General features: G+C 37.5%; 1 protein-coding gene and 1 long non-coding RNA gene across 2 annotated transcripts; both read left to right on the plus strand.

Moving 5' to 3' along the window:
* Positions 1-231: 231 nt before the first annotated feature.
* On the plus strand, positions 232-1884 carry LOC139148507 (medium-chain acyl-CoA ligase ACSF2, mitochondrial-like). The gene has a single exon (XM_070719998.1). The coding sequence runs from the start codon at positions 232-234 to the stop codon at positions 1882-1884; it is 1653 nt and encodes a 550-aa protein (XP_070576099.1).
* Positions 1885-13042: 11158 nt separating this feature from the next.
* Positions 13043-14968, plus strand: LOC139147852 (uncharacterized). Its single transcript, XR_011555814.1, has 2 exons — positions 13043-13281; positions 14369-14968. It is a non-coding gene; the product is annotated as an uncharacterized lncRNA (long non-coding RNA).
* Positions 14969-18513: the final 3545 nt, after the last annotated feature.

The following is an 18513-nucleotide window of genomic DNA, read 5'->3' on the forward strand; positions in this document are numbered from 1 at the left end:
GCCCAGAAAAGAATTGTAACAATTTGAGAGTCCCACAGGTTTTATACTGGTCAGTGGTTCTGTGGCTATAACTCATAAGCCAAGCATTACGTTGGCGAGACATCGTAATGTGGACTTTGTTAGTGGGTATTGTTACAAAGTTATGAATAACAGCCGCTGATATATCACAGTATACAAAATCTCATATTTACTTCACTTTCGTTTTACAGGTCAATATTAAACTCCCCCAAAATGCAGATGCCTGAAAAGAGCTACATGCATGCTGCATCAAGCATTCCATTCACTGGGAAAACATTGTGCGATGCACTCGACCAATCAGCCGCTAGGTTTCCGGACAGAGAGGCGTTTGTCTTTGCTTCGAAATCGAAAAGACAACGCATCACTTTCAAGCAACTGCGAGAAGACGTGGTCAAGTTAGCTTCAGGCTTTGTTCACTTGGGTCTCAAGCCGGGCGAACGTGTTGGCATCTGGGCAAAGAATTGCTACGAGTGGGTTACATCGTTCTATGCGATGGCTTACGCCAAGCTGGTGTGCGTCCGAATACATGCTGGATACAACGACGTCTTCTTTGAACATCTAATGAACAAAACAAAAAGTACAGCTCTAATAATCGAGTCCGGGAATCAAGCGAGAGTTCTGTTGAACGCCGAAACGGGTGTGGCAGATGAAACAAACAGATGCAGTGTACCGAAATTATCAACCCTCCGTACCGTGATTAACCTTGGCAGTGAAAGCAAGTCGGGGATGATTCGCTACGAAGATGTGATGAACATGGAAGATGAAGAGGACCGCAAACAAGTTGGAAAATTACGAGAAACTGTACATCCTGATGACGAAATGATGATGTTATCTACGTCTGGCAGTACGGGCTTGCCGAAAGTGGTCGTGAAGTCGCATAGAGCTTCTCTTGAGAATGCACATGTGTACGGCAGACACATGGCAAAAATTCTAAAAACAGACATTCGCTTCATGGCTGTGAACACGTTCACTCATGGAGGTGGAGAACTGTCCACGGTTGCAGGTGTGAGTCACGGTTACACAGTCGTTGTACCAGATTCAGAATCTGACACAGAAACTCTGTTGTCTTTAATAAGGGAAGAAAGTGTTACAGTAGCGTCTCTAACGTACTCGTCTCTCTTGGATTTTCTCGAGTTTGGGAAGTCGGATATTCTAGACCAAAGTCAACTGCAATACCTCATCACAACGGGAAACCAAATCCCGACTGAAACTCTTCAAAAGGCGAGACAACAGCTCAACCTGAACATCTACACAGTACATGGGATAACTGAAACTGGCTTTGTCACCGTAAATAACAACACCGAGAAATTCGAGAAAATTGGTTATCCTATAGATCACTTTGAAATCAAGATAATAAACGACAGTGGCCACATTGTACCACGTGGTACTGTCGGTGAACTGTGTACACGGTCACCCTACGCAATGTTGAGGTATGAAGACGATGAGGAAGAGACAAAATCGACAGTGGATCAGTGTGGCTGGTGCCACACTGGTGATATGTGTAAGATGGAAGAAGACGGCTGCCTCGATATCATGGGGCGAAAGAAAGAAATCATCATCAAAGGGGTAGACAACATTTATCCAGTTGAAGTCGATGGAGTTCTTGCCAGACACCCTAAGGTAAAACAATCGAAGACCATTGGAGTGCCAGATGAACGGTTCATTGAAGAAGTATGTGCCTGTGTTTGTCTTGAAGAAGGTGGAGAGGCCTCCGTAGACGAACTTTTGCAATTCCTCGGAAAGTCGTTGCCAGAACTTCGTGTGCCAAAATACGTCTTGTTTTTTGACTCGTTCCCAAGTAGCCCGATTGGGAAAGTACTTCCTGGAGACCTGAAGGCAAAAGCCATCGAGAAGCTTGGAATGTAGATCAATAGAAATCGTACACTGCATCCTTATCAATGACTGCGTTAATCAACCTAGTGACCAAACAACTAATTCCATTTGACAACTAACAGACTACCTTTTTGAAGCGCGTCAAAATTTCAACTTAAAACTGATAGCCACTTTTTATAAGAATCTGGTCACAACATTTGGTGTAGAGTAGTAGTAAACGGGCGGGAATCCTAAATGCCTTCTTTCCAGCTCAGATTTATATCAAACCCATCGGGATGGACCCCAGAATGACACAATTAACGTTGACATCGAAATTTAGCATTTTGCGATGACAAAGTTGTTTATATCTAGTATTTTATTGTATCATCTTATGGCGTATCCGTCTTACTTGTAAGAAAATGTATGCAGAATGGCTTTGCGTAATTTTTACAAATATCCCATTGATGCTTTGTCACACTGAATGACAATTGTATTTATAAGTGTGGGAAGTCTTGGTAAATCTGTCTGATGAACAGCAGTTTTCAATCTAACTAACTTTAGACAAGTTAGGTAACGGAAATTTAGAAACGTTTTTGCCTTCTGCACTTGATATAAAGATTGATAATCGATTTGGCTAGAAAATTGATCTCCAATGGTTTCCGAAGTTCGCACTGCAAATAACGGCCATTACATTAATAAATTGTCATGAGACGTGATGTCGAAGGACATCAATAGTATCTGAAATTCAACAGTTTGTCATAATTTAACTGTTTCGTCTGTATATTCTGTGTATACACAAGTGGCCATTACACATGTACACGTTGTGATTCGCTTCGTCTGGAAGAACATTACATTTTGGGGTTATAGAGGTGTTAATTATAATTTTTAAGAATTAGTGGTAACTCACGGAATTGTATGATATAGGGCCATAGTTACTCTTTAAGAGCATTTTTCGACATATTACGTATGTAGGCCTAATTCACAAGTACAATTTAATGCTTTTTAGCGTTTACTTTATTGTTGATGCAGCACGATTTCCCAATTAGTTTACCATGCTCATGCTCATCAACCTTTCAGCATAAGAGTGCTTCCTATTCACACCGTCCCGTACGCCTAACTCATTGCTTTCTCTAGAATAGCTCCAGCAAGTTTATTTATTAAATAAAATGTATACTGAAGTCTACAGGGTCATAATTAAACTAGCATATTGGTGATTTGCTTTGACCAGGTCTTCGACAATACAATGTATACACTGGCAGATGTTTTTAACTTTGGCGGCCAACCCTCTCATGAAAATATCTGGAAACGTATTGACATTGGAAGTTTCCACGATGCTGATTTATAAGTACTCGAGTACTGATCGAAAAATTGTGAGTATACTCACAAAAAAGCCAAAGGACATTGCTGAGTTAAAATACAATATGCTGAATTAAGCGATTTCTATATCCTAAGTCTGCTGTCTGAGTAGGACCGTGTGAAATCTTTGTCCTTAAACATACCTGGAATTTAATATTGAATAAATATTAATATCTTTTAAGTTTATTCCATTTAGTTGGAGCCGAGCAATATTTATGACAATTTTGACATTTCAAGGCAATGCCCTTTCACCCGCTCTTTTTATTCAATTGGATATTGAAATATGAGGTATAAGTATGGTATAGTGATAAGCATATCTGGTCGATGTAATCTAGATAGAGATATTGTTGATAGGAACTGTTGACTTTTTGGTTAATAAGAGTTATATTTCAACATGACGATACGAAATAGGGACACACGTATAAACTTATTGATTTCAGTCAATATATTATTTTACCAAAGCTGTATTTTTCTTAACATAACAACAACAAAACAAAATCAACATCAAAAACAACAACATCAACAACAACAACAACAACAAAGTGAAATTGCTGAAGGTAATGAGTTCTTTGGTTCAGTTGGATCAAAGATAAAAACAGGTTGTCAGAGATCGAATATAAACTGAATCATAAAACTTCAGTTTACACATGTGCCCAAAAATATGAGAACCATGATGTAGAAGCAAAAATAGTGAAAATTCAAGTGTTCATGAAAGTTTTTCAACCAATGCAAAAGATCAATGCCTCCTATCATGCTCATGCTTGCGATGAATAAAGGTGATTCCTTAATGTTGTATTGTCAATTCAAATTCAGAATGCATTATAAGCTTTTGTGTTTGGTCCAATCACAGAAAGTGTTTTATAAATATGCAAATGAGCTGGTTATGATATTCAATGAATTCACTCTTTGCAAATGGCCGACTTAAAGAATTTCTACGAATACGAAAATAAGTTATCAATTAGTTTACCATGCTCATCAACATTTCAGCATAAGAAAAAAAGCTAAGTATGACTTTTGAACTTTAGAAGTGCGATCAAATTCAATCCATTTACTTTTTGCATTCTTTCTATCCGTTTTTAAATACTTTATAAACTCTTCATTTTAAGTGAGGAATTTGATTTTTTAAGGGAATTAAACGTTTATCTTGTTAAAAGAACTTTTAAAGAATCCATGCGCTGTAACAAATTTAATCTTATCTTCCTGCAGATTTCAACGGAATAAAGGATATTGTGTTCTCTAATGAATGGAATTTCTCTCTTTCTGTTAAAAAGTTGTCATATAACCATTTGGCTGTTAACCCCCCCCCCCCAAGTTACAAACAATAAATTAGTTTTCTGTATAGGATGTGGTATTTCCTGTTAGAAATTGCAGTGAGACTGTTGCATTGATTGTGCAAATGACATGATAGAAAAGTATTTCTCTAAGCATTTCTCAAAATAAACGAACCTTCTAAAAAAGAGTTTTTCCCGTTACTGTATGGCGTCCAAGTATCTTGCTCGATTGGCCGAACAAATTTGGACTGTTCAATAGCCAGCTTTATCAAAGTATTCCCTATGTATATAACACTTTAATTTATGCCTAAACAGAAATTCGCTCGTGATCAAGGGCAATGCTTGCTATAAATACAGTGGAAATTGGCAACCAGAACGACATTTACACAAAATGTTTACAGTAACTAATTATATGATGTCACATTCAAGAGACAGAGTTTTTCGAGTGAACATGAAGGAAAAAGGCTCTCACATCTTGTCCAGACCAACTATTAGAAACAAATAATCATCGCGTAGATGGATATGAAGTGGGTTCCGAAGAATGTTGGCCAAATAATTTAACCACAAACATATTATGAAAATCTACAGATTATTTTAAAGATGGTCGTCTTAGTATGTCTGTTTCTAAATTTGGTAAAACGAGACCGTTCACTGTCGTCTTCTTCGTAAATGCCCGCTCATCTACCGACCTCTCGCATAAACAGAAATTGGGGAACTCACCGAACGATAAAATTTGAGTATTCCAAAATTCACATATAATGCTGCTAAGCAACGGATTAAATTTTAGTTGGCACCAATAAATTATTCAACTGACGTTTAACTTCAGCAGCAGGCTATATCAAGAACGGGGGACGCAGGTAGGAACCGAAGGCAGTTAAACTTGCGCTGTACGTACAGTCTGGAACAAGTACTCTAGTCCCTGATACATCGAACGTCTTTATCACAGCTTGAGCGGACGTATAGAAATTTGCATAATTCAATAGGCTGCAGAGCCTCGTTCTGAATGTAAACAAGCAATATGTCGGAATACACGTCGTTCGAGCGACTTGGTCGTGAAAATGGGCTCGAAAGCTCACAAATATGATTATTTAATGCGAAATTGAACATGCTATGAGGTAATGTACACTTTGAGAGTTATTTCATCGTATCTATGCATGATAGAAATAAATACTAATGATAATTGACAACTGAATTCGTACGTTGCAATGATGGTTTATACCTCTCAGCTGTGTGCTATTTTTAGACTGTGACCCGAAACACACTGATACAGGTCTTGAACAAAAATAATACTTGTTGTGTCAAACCACTTGCTATTGAACAACGCTTGTGACAAGTTTCGTGAATTTCTGACAGTGCGCCTATATTTGCGGCATGATTTCATGATGCCATGTATGCGCTGTTAGTGTTACCGTACAAGGCCGATCGTACAGCCCAGTGTACGCGTGTACAGCCTTTATGCTATCGGACTTCAGTCAACATTGACGAGTTGAAACAATTGGTAACTGAACAGTGATATACTACCCGTTACCAGTGAAAAGGAAAACTGTGACAAATCACGGTCACTCAAATCCACTCTTACAACGATATTATTATCTTGAAAGGCTGAGGGGTCAGTAAAATCAGGCGTGGGAATGTCCGACCACCACATCCTGCATCGACTCCAAACAGACAGACACTGACAGTTGACAATGACCGAATACAAGAGAAGTCGGCCAGTACAGTATGCACCCTATTAGAATATATGCTCCATATTAGTGTTTCTGTTTTTGAAGTCTCACTTAAGTTATATACGAAAGCGATCTAAATGTCATTCATAAGATGAGCGTAATGTTTGCAAACTTCACAGATCACAGTTCAACGCACGTATGAACACACACATTGGGTAAATTAAAGATGGCGGTGTATCGCGATCGTGGTAGCGAGTTTTGCAGTCTTCGTCATAGTTATACTTGAAGTTCGTTAAAAAGTCATAGGAGATGGCGAAGCAACTTAGTTAAGAGTCATCAAGCCATGAATTTTACTGAAGAAATGGCATAAAGTTTGCCTGAACTTTAATACGGTACGCGCGCGATCTGCAGAAACACGGAGGCAGACCGTACATGTTTTGCAGGGTGGACGTGGGAGCTCTTCGACTTTGAGTTGTTTTCTGAATGTTCGTAGTACCCGGTAGTATTAAACCGACAAAATAACAAAAACTATGGTAGTAAAAAGTTAAAATTGTTTGGCATATTCAACTGTGAAGAGAATGCGTATGCAATCATATTGCTTTGTTGCGAGTGGCAGACTTCTCCTGGCCGAGTCCCACTGCACTGGCCGAGTTGGTCGGCACCATCGGCGCTGGCGATGGCCGAGTTCTCAACTGCCCGACTTCTCCGGTTACCCAATGGAATATTGGTAGCCAATACCTACGAGGACTACCGCGAAATTGTAACCCAAGCATCAAATATAAATATAACATAAGTTGGATTGACAACAGTAAAATATGTGATATTGTGCAATCTTTGGGCCTAAACAATTTGTAAACGTGAGCAAGGCGTCAGCGGAGTGCAACACGTTCCTCACTTTAAGCGGCCATCTTGTCTTCTGATGGCGGGACGGCGTACGACCTACGAGGCCAAAGCAGTGATTTGCAGGGCATGAACAAGAATAAAACTAAGTTAGGGGGCTTAAATAATGATTAGACTGTCTAACTATGTAAAAATATTCACAAGAATCAGCTGTGCATGTAGTTGCGGCAGCCCAAAAGTAGGCCTATGTTTAGCGAGCCATAGATCGACAATACACACATAGCACCAAAAGTAAGCCGTAGAAGTTGATAAAAATTCATTGGCACAAACTTAACTGGTTTATATGACCATAGAAACGTCTCTGACATCGTTTGTTGGGAAAAAATGGGCTGAAATTGCCCCCCAAAAAACAGGAAAAATCACACTAACGGTCAAGTAGAACAGCGCCCTCATCACTTCCATTTGAACGAAATTCTAATATAAATATGCAAATAGGGGTATCTCCGCTCAAGCTGTTTATCACAACGTTGGCTGAGATGCAGTGTATACACATATTCGTATGACACAAGAGATAGCCGGCTCGATCAAATGTTATGCAGCAAATATTAAATGTTTCCTGTTCCACTTTGTTTACTTTTATAGTTTGCTGTTGTTGTTGTTCCATCCATAATAACGACGCGACGAAGACATGAGGATTCTATTCAATTTCAAACTGCATTTTGGAGAAGACGATCCAGAGAGCTTCACGCACTTATACTTCATTTAATTTTCACTGGTACACTTAGGATTCATAATAATGTTGTGTGCAGTGTAATTGTAGTTTTGTTAATATATGTTGTCATTGGAGTCAAGAAACAGAACTGGGGTGAATTTTGCATATTTGTATTTTTAGGGCATATTTTCCCGTTTTTTAGTCAAAAAATCTTGTTCTCTGAAATCGCCCGTCTGATTGCTCTGAAAGTTAATGTTCATGTTCCTCAGGATGACCACAGTCATGCTTGTACAAATTGTATTGATATTATCATATTTGTAATTTTGGAGCAATTTTCCCAATTTTTGATAAAAAATTTTTATCCAAAAACTACTGATCTGATAGCTTTGATATTTGGTATAAAGGTATCTAAGATTAATCTCGATATAATGTATTGAAGTTATGTTGAAAATGGCATTTTTTTTTTATTTTGGGGCATTTTTTGCTTTTTTTGGTCAAAAAAATTTTTCTTCTAAAATTACTTATCTGGTAGCTTTGTAATTTATTGTACAAGTTCCCAGAGTTTATGTTAATAAGATATATTGAAATTAGGATGAAATCTGCAATTTCGTACTTTGGGGCAATTTTTCTCATTTTTGGTCAAAAAATTTGTTTCTCAAAATTTACCAGTCTGATTGCTTTGATATTAAGTAAACAGGTTCTTAGGGTTTATGTTAATGTGATATATTGAAATTAGGTTGAAATCCGGAATGTTGAATGTTAGGGCAACTTTGCAAAACTGTCAATTTTACAGGGATATCTTTCATTTTGTATTTTTTAGATTTTTTTTGTAATTTTATACCTACTGGAACTAAGAATATATAATGTGGTGATTTAGTAAGCATTGATATTGTAAATTGTATTTGGTGTTGAAATGCGGTAAAAAATCATGAGAAAACATAGCTGAGGTGATTTTAACAGGTTTGGTTTCCAACAAATATATTCAAAACTTTTTTGAATGTTTAAGAGCAAGGGAGCGGGGGAGGGGTTCCTGGCAGATTTTGAAAAAAAATGCCAAACAAATGTCAATAAAAAATCACCCAGAGAAGGTTTGACGAAAAGAAAAGGTGGGAGAGTGGGAAAAAAGAATGTACAATGTATCGGATAAAAAAGATAATGTACCTCATCAATCTTCCAGACACCCCCGATGTATTTTTGCGTACAATTAACCATGCAGTGTATTTTAGTTTAAGATGTCAAGTTAGGTAAGGATTTGAAAGGAGCTGTCAAGTTCACCACAGTTAAATTTCTTTACTTTATCTCTTGTGTCACCATCCTTGTGTAATTGGTTAAGTTTGTAAGTTGTTCCAGATGTAGATGCACCAGCTGTTCTGAAAGAAAACAATGTTTAATTTTCCCTGTAGAGTTTCTGTAGTGAAACGCATCATGCTAAGGTCTCCTGCCAAAAGTTGTGACCTTGATGTTATGCCCACCAGTCTCTTAGTTGAATACTTAGACATCTTATTACCCACCATCACCAAAGTCATTAACAATTCTCTCACTTCAGGTATTTTTCCAGACGTTTATAAAACTGCTCTTGTAAAGCCCTAGCTTAAGAAACCATCTCTTGACCCAGATGATTTAAATAATTATCGACCCGTCTCAAATTTGCCCTTCCTTTCGAAAATCATAGAACGAATTATTATTATGCAGCCTGTTAACAAGGTTACAGATAAGATTTGTGTGGCACAATTTTCCTGTATTTGAAGTACTTTTTGAAAAATCACATTTTGAAATTTGAAAGAATTTTTAATAATTTTTTGATATGTAAACCCATGTAAAATCATAAAAACAAATTTTATTTACAAATCCTGCCGTACAAATCTAACAATAAATGGTGTCAACATATTTATAACTAATTTGGTAATATTAATACTATCCAATTATTATTAAATTCAAATATGTAAAAATAATATGAAAAATTAAATTTTAATATTTACTGGTGTCATATTTCAAAATCATGGCTGCAAATATACAATTTTCATATTCTTTGGAGAAAGTATTAACTAAGGGAGTTACATGTATTCTGAAAATTTGAACTAAATATCTTGATTCTAACACTTGAAACTTGACATTAACTCTGAGAAAAGAATTGGTGCAAAAATAGCCTTTCCAACCACCTTAAATGACCATCTTATTTCAAACAAATTGTTGAATCCACTTCAGTCAGCCTATAGACCACATCATAGCACAGAAACGGCCCTCCTTAGAATTGTTAACGATCTCCTCACTGCTCTAGACAGGGGTAAAATTAGCATTTTGACTTTGTTAGACCTCTCTGCTGCGTTCGACACTTTAGATCACGAAATTCTCCTTCATCGACTTGAACACTCTTTTGGAATCGATTGTGCGCTATCCTGGTTCAAATCCTATCTGTCCCTAGATCAGTTTGTTTCAATTGATGGCCGTAAGTCACATGTGTCACCTCTTCGCTTTGGTGTCCCACAGGGCACTGTTTTAGGACCCATTTTGTTTGTATTGTACACAGAACCCCCTTTTAATATCGTTAAGTCACATTCTGTGAGTCACAATGCCTATGCAGATGACAATCAACTCTACAAAGCAACCAAAATTGATGAGATCCACTCCGCCATAGATTCCATACGAGATTGCATTAATGATGTCAAAACATGGATGAGGTACAACAAACTCCGGTTAAACGACAGTAAAACTGAAGCCATGCTTGTCATATCACCCAGATTGCAAGGCAGATTGTCCCTTCCCGACTCAATGTTAGTTGGTGATGCAGTTATAAAGTTTTCCCACTCTGTGAAAAATCTTGGTGTCACTTTAGATAGCCATTTAACCATGTCAGAGCACGTATGTATGCAGAGCTGCCTGTATTCAGATGAGGCAGATCAGTTCTATTCGTCATCTGCTCACTGTTCAAGCCACTCAGACTCTTGTTATTGCTTTTGTCCTATCTCGTTTAGACTACTGCAACAGCCTTCTTTCTGGCTGCCCAAAACACCTCATTGACAAATTGCAACGTGTTCAAAATGCATCTGCTAGAGTTGTCTATAAAGCCAAAAAATCACACAACATACAACCACTTTTGAAATCACTGCACTGGTTGCCCATAGCTAGTCGTACACAGTACAAACTTTCTACAATTTTTTTTTACTTGGTTTCAGGGACCGGACCACGATATCTTTCTGACCCTTTGCAAATGTATACTCCCTCAAGACACCTACGTTCTTCATCTGACACACGCCTTTTTAGAATGCCGCGTGTTGCCACAAAATCCTTCGGTTAAAGGTCTTTTTCCCACTCAGGACCGAAAACTTGGAACAGTCTGCCTGTCAACCTACGCCATATGGATTCAAATATTTCATTCCGCCATGCCCTCAAGACATATTTTTTCAGGAAGTAGTGTATTTTGTCCGGCGCCTAGAGCTCCCTTTTGAGATTAGGCGCATTATAAATATTCTTTATTTATTTATTTATTTCTGAGTTAATCCTTTGCACCCTGACCCCCTGGTACTCTATAACGTCATCGGACATTTATGTCCGAGCCGGGTTTAATGATTGTATATTAAAATCTCTCCATGTATCTGGTGTATGGGCAAAATGTAAACATTGGTTGTATGTTATGTATTTCAGTCTATATCAAATATTGTAAATGAAAAATCAAGAACAGTTTGCTGTGTGCTTGTAAAAGATAACATATTTGTCAATACATAAACTGCCTTGCAGATTGATTGTCTTAAAAATTATCACAGAAGTAGAAAAGGAAAAGAAATTAATCAAATTGCTGTAACATATTCACCCTGAGTGCCTGTAGGCCTGTATTTAACTATTTTAACATTACATTCAGCTGTTTGTTATATCTTTATCACTCTCCATGGGCCAAGGCACACTGGGGGCCAATGTCATCACATGTCAGTCTGTCTGTCTATATGTTCATGTTTCATACAATTGTTGGCTTGTTTTGATAACTTTATGGGAGCGAACAGTGATATTGTCACTATTTTTAGAAGATAAGAAAGTGAACTTGAAAAAAACAGCCAATTCGAATGCGATCACGCGATGCTACGTGAGCCAACCTGTCACTCGTCGCCCAGCTTCAAATACATAAACCAATTGCTCAAAGCATAATATTTGTTTCTATTGAACATTTTTCTGGTAATGTGATCTCGTGGCCTATTCAATGTTGCGTACATGGATAATTTTCATCACACCGTTGTTCTTCGTAAATCTCAGTGAATTTCAATCGATGTCGCTGGCTGCTCTGTCGCCACTTCAATAGACGGAACTCGTGCTTTGTTTGCGAAAGGAACGTTTGCGCATAGCAACGTGCGTATAGTAGCTAGAATGAAGGTAGTTCAGAAATGACCAGATCCGGATTTGTTCAAATGATAGCGACATTTGCACGTGTACCTGCTCATTCGCGATAGCTTTCAAATTCGTGTTGTGGTTTTCAGCAATGATTTTAATCAGAAATAGGTATTCTTATAAGGTGGCAAAATGGCGTCTGTATGTATGTATGTATGTATGTATGTATGTATGTATGTATGTATGTATGTATGTATGTATGTATGTATGTATGTATGTATGTATGTATGTATGTATGTATGTATGTATGTATGTATGTATGTATGTATGTATGTATGTATGTATGTATGTATGTATGTATGTATGTATGTATGTATTGTATGTATGTATGTATGTATGTATGTATGTATGTATGTATGTATGTATGTACGTACGTACGTACGTACGTACGTACGTACGTACGTACGTACGTACGTACGTACGTATGTATGTATGTATGTATGTATGTATGTATGTATGTATGTATGTATGTATGTATGTATGTATGTATGTATGTATGTATGTATGTATGTATGTATGTATGTATGTATGTATGTATGTATGTATGTATGTATGTATGTATGTATGTATGTATGTCCGTCCACGTCAAAAACTCCTGAACTGCAGCACCTACGGTCTTAGTATTTGCTGTACAGGTGCACCTAGGGGTGGAGATGTGAATTTGTTCAAATGAATAAGTCAGTGCCAAAAAATAGAATACCTTCCATTTGCATATATACATATGCATATATGGGAGCTAAAAAAACACCTTGTGTTCCCTGGGGACTACTTTATACTTTGTTCTATTCATAAATATTTATGAGCTCACACCTGGCGGAATATTTTCGCTATGTGCTTAGGCTTTGAATAAAGTAACGATTATTTTACACTCAGTGAATATTCAAAGCCGAATTACTACGCGAAATTACTACGCAGATTATGAATATTCATATATGGTATTATAAAAGGCCAGTGACCATCTAATCAGTGTCACTTGCTAACGTCGGAGGCTTCTTACAACAGCTGCACTGCCATGGAACCCACCCCTACAGCTTTCACTGCTGCTCAGAATTTTGCCTCAGCGCACGTACAACCACCTGTTGAGCCTGCAACCCGCATGTAAGCAGAGCAACCTCTGTCCTCGGCCTTACCATCTGCGACCGCCGCGGTTCCAGTGCCGTCTACAAATGGTGCTACTCAACATGTAACTACTCCTCCTACTGTGCAAGCAGTGGCAAACCCTGTGTCGCAGGTTAGCTCCTCCATTTGTAGTTATGCCCTTTTTTTTGTGAGTGGGATACTATTTGATACAGAGAGCGCCAGTATTGCCCTTCTTCACGCTTAGCTTACCTTTGTCATTATTATTTCTTTCACGGTACAAGTAGGAAAATTTTGTTCCTCAGGTGAGCCCCTTCATATTGTAATTTTACTCCTTTTGTGAGTGGGTTACTCCTTCGTGCTGACAGCGCCAGTTTTGCTTCTGTTTGCGTTTAGCATACTTTTTCTTATTATCATAGCACTTTTCTAATTTATTTCATCGTGTTTCTTGGTTGTCTTTGCATGTAGACATTCCTCACTCCTGTGCTGACCACAACTTCGTTATGCTATGTCGCTCACCTGTTGTCCTTTGCTTTCACACCTTTGTTTGAATTTCACCCCTTTCACACCTTTGCCTTCCTTACGACTACAGCTATTTTTTTCTTCCTTTCCTATTCCATCCTATTATCTTTCTCCATACTCTCTACTTGTTCTTTGAAGTCTTTTTGGTTAAATATGGTGGGAGCATATGCATCTAAACTGACTAAGTAGACTTGGGATCACGTAGAGATTTTATGCACGTGTACGTTGTAGATTTGCAAAGTTAGGTAAGGAAGCTCGTGTATTATGCTGTCTACGAAGAGGTAGACATTAGGAAGACATGTGAATTCCGGGTGTAGAGGCGCTCTTTATTTATTTGTGAAATGAATAAAATCTACTTGTTTTTCTTATGAGAGATTTGGAGTAGAGCGAGGAGGAGGCTCTTGTAAATGATAATGTTCTACGAAGAGGTAGACATTGTAGAGCGATGAGGCTCTTGTAAATGATAATGTTCTACGAAGAGGTAGACATTGTAGAGCGATGAGGCTATTGTAAATGATAACGTTCTACGCAGAGGTAGACATTATAGAGCAATGAGGCTCTTGTATGATGTTCTACGAAGAGGTAGACATCGTAGAGCGAGGAGGCTCTTGTAAATGATAATGCTCTACGCAGAGGTAGACATTGAGAATAAACGGCTATAGAAATAAGAGTTAGTGAGATATGACTGTCATTAATTAGATATCGGCTTTATGTTGCAGGTATCTGACAGGAATGCTCTGCACGAGTTACAGCAAAAAGTCGATAAGCTGCAGCAAGCTGCTGACACAGCAAATGTTGAAGAAGCGCTATTGAAATTGATGGATTTAGCCCACATGTCCGCGTCACGGTATCAATTGGTTAACGCCCTTAGAGTGTTGGTAGACAGGGCTACGATTGTCAACCATCCGACGTTGAAGCGATACAGAGCAGTATTGTCTCAGTTCGAGGGGAATGAATTTGGAAGCGATGCTGGAAAACTAATTGTGTTATTGCTCGGAAATAAGGAAGAAGAAGAGATTGCCTCCAAAGTTGGAAAATTTCTAAAACACACCAGACCTACAAGAGACTATCGTCCGTATCCAAATTCTCAACGTCTACGATTTGATTACCGTCAAAGCATGAAATGTTTCGTATGTGGAAAATTGGGTCATTTAGCAAGAAACTGTCCTGATAAAAAATGATGATCTTTGCAGATGATGACGGACTGGAACTTATGAACTTAACTTCCCGTAGTTTGGAATCTTGTGTTTGTGATGTTACTTTGCTTAAAAAAAAATTCTGGTTTGTTGTTTATTATGGCATTAAAGTGATCAGTGAGATAGCATGTGTCATTTCATTTACTTCATCCACCCATGATTGTTGGTACTCCTTGACAGGGGGGCCTTCTGAGTGCCCTCCGCCTTTTTAGGCGGCCTGCCATTCGCATGGTCCTGTCCGGGGGGTGCCCCCATATCAACATCCATTTCCATTTATGCGGAGAGCGAGATATATATATATATATATATATATGCAAAAAAAAAAATTATATATAAAAGTGTGTATATATACATAGTAACGAGAGTTTACATCTGTCAACAAATTGTTCATAATTGGGGAAATGTCTCATCAAGTACATAACAGCACGGCTATCAGAAAAAAGTTATGGATGGATAACGCTTGGGGGCGCCCCTGGACCGGCTCCACCTAATCTAAACCTGGCCGAGATTTCAGCACAAAAACTCGGCAAAGCAGTTGTGGTTTCGTAATCCAGACGAATTTATGGCCGGGGAACTTCATAAACACATCGATGAATGGAATGAGATCACAAAACCTCTAGACAATTTAAATCACCCCGAGTATTATCTGCTTGTTTGATTAAGAGCAAAAAACTAGAGAGAAGAAGGTGAAGGGTGTGGATGGATTTATTTTTGGGGTATGAAGGTATGGGAATATATATGAAGTGGTAGAATGGATGTGATATTTATGACTTATGCGCAATGCAATGGCAAAAAGATATCCCGATCCCATACCTTTTAATAATAGGCTATATTAATGAGCGTAGTAATGAGGCTTTAAATATATTATTCAAAGCCGAATTACTACGCGAAATTACTACGCAGATTATGAATATTCATATATGGTATTATAAAAGGCCAGTGACCATCTAATCAGTGTCACTTGCTAACGACGGGAGGCGACTTTAATAACAGAGGAACCAGGCATGATAGCGAGAGCAAGACGTCGCTTAGTATTGGATGATAGATGTGGTTTTCCCTCCCACCCACCCTCTTGACCTGACACTCGCTCAATGTATAGCCTCAAAAAGATATCCCGATCCCATACCTTTTAATAATAGGCTATATTAATGAGCGTAGTAATGAGGCTTTAAATATTATATTATCAATCGATGTCGCTGGCTGCTCTGTCGCCACTTAAATAGACGGAACTCGTGCTTTGTTTGCGACAGGAACGTTTGCGCATAGCAACGTGCGTATAGTAGCTAGAATGAAGGTAGTTCAGAAATGACCAGATCCGGATTTGTTCAAATGATAGCGACATTTGCACGTGTACATTTTTGGTGTACCTGCTCATTCGCGATAGCTCTCAAATTCGTGTTGTGGTTTTCAGCAATGATTTTAATCAGAAACATAGGGCCAAAGTCCCTGAAGCTACTATAGACATGGATACAAAATTAAGTATTTCCTAACTGTATGAAATTATCTCACTAAGGTCATCCTAGGGACTTGTAAACCAAATATTAAAGCTGTCTGACCAGCGGTTTTGAAAAACAAGCGACTCAACAGTTGACAGAGCTCTGCTGTGTTATGTAGAGAATAACCTTTTGTGACACATGTATTGATGAAGAAGGTGGATATCTTTGATAGCTCATTTCAGGATGGCCTGACCAAAAATGGAAAAAAAAATTCTGTAAAAATACAGATTTGCATATTTCATCACATTTTGAACAAATCTAAGTTGGGTTATCCCAAGGGACCTGTATACCAAATAAAGCTGTTTGACCAGTGATTATGAAGAAGATTTTTTACCAAAAACGCCTTTTTTGGTGCTAATTTGCATATTTTCAACAATATCAAAAAATTAATAAAAATAGTTTCTCAAAATCATATAGTTTATCCACACAACAAATATCAAATCAGTAAGTACTGCAGTTCTCAAGATATTTGAGTGGACGGACGCCTCACAAACGGACATACATACATACATACATACATACATACATGTACATATGGTACATACTATATTAGTCTATAGTAGCTAATAAACGAGAGTTAATTACATTCTATTTAAAGTAAACAAGACTTGCTTAAATCAAGCTTTACGTCATAAAAATACAGCATATCTGTCAGGTTATAAAGAACCTTAAGCTGGTTATTTTCATCCTAACCAACCACATTTTAAATTTCAAATTAACATTGTACGTAAGTTCTGTAGAATAAGTTGAGACTGTACGTACTCAGAGAAAGCACACTGAAGAGACAAATGTTTGAAACTTAAGAAGTTCAAGGTCATCAAAAGCATTGTAAGGAGTCATGTAACACTTTCATTGCACTGTTTACAGATTGCATAAATTCTATAAATAGCACATGAGGAATCTTACAGCCCAGCTTTACCATAAAAACCCTATCACTTTGACCACTCTATTTTTTTCCTCAAAAAGTAATTTTATTTTATCCTCAGCAAGTCAACCATACATGAAGATTAGAACTTTCTCTATCTCTATTTATTTGACCACCCTATCACGACAAACTATTACGAGCAATTTCTTTGAGATAACATACAGGGCACAATAAATGACGGTTCAGAATATGTCAAAGTTGGGATTCAGGAAAGTTGCCTTTACATGTTTTAATCCTCTAAGATGGTAAGCATTGCACTATGGACTGTCAAAAAAGTTGAACTTTCTGATAATTCTACACTAAATTTTTTTGGCTTTGATGATTATTCAATTATTTAAAATCATATTAATTATTTTTTCTGGGTGAATTGATAGGGTTTATACAGTACAAGAATTACATACAATGTAAGTCAAATTTTGACCAAAAATGACAAAAAAATTCCTTAAAAATACACATTTGCATATTTCATCACAATTTGAACAAATCTAAGTTGGGTTGTCCCTAGGGACCTGTATACCAAATAACAAAGCTGTCTGACCAGCGGTTATGAAGAAGAATATTTTTACCAAAAACGCCTTTTTTGGCATTAATTTGCCTATTTTCAACATTATCAAAAAATTAAAAAAAATAGTTTCTCAAAATCATATTTTTCATCTACACAACAAATATCAAATCAGTAAGTACTGCGGTTCTCAAGATATTTGAGTGGACGGACGCCTCACAAACGGACATACATACATACATACATACATACATACATACATACATACATACATACATACATACATACATACATACATACATACATACATACATACATACATACATACATACATACATACATACATACATACAGACTGACGACGGATGCCGGACAGATACCCATCCCAATAGCTTCTATAGACTACAGTCTATAGTAGCTAAAAAAAATTGTACGTGTTAAATTTTGAGCTAAACTTATTAATTGTCGAAATATCGTTTTCTCTGAAACTCATGATCCGATGACTTTGAGATTTGGTTTGTTTGCCACTTAGGCTTATCGCATTCATGAGGATAAAATTATGATCATTTGGGACCAATTTTCAGATTCATATCCAGTTAAAACGTGGCGTACCACGATACAGCGACATAAACTTGGGCCAGTGATTACAACGCCATTTTGACAATCCCAATTTATCATTGAAAACAGTGAACATGATAAATGATGCCGCGAAAGCTGTAGTTATAAATTTATATCTATTCTACTA

Source organism: Ptychodera flava, chromosome 13 (assembly GCF_041260155.1).
Source record: "Ptychodera flava strain L36383 chromosome 13, AS_Pfla_20210202, whole genome shotgun sequence".
NCBI lineage: Eukaryota > Metazoa > Hemichordata > Enteropneusta > Ptychoderidae > Ptychodera > Ptychodera flava.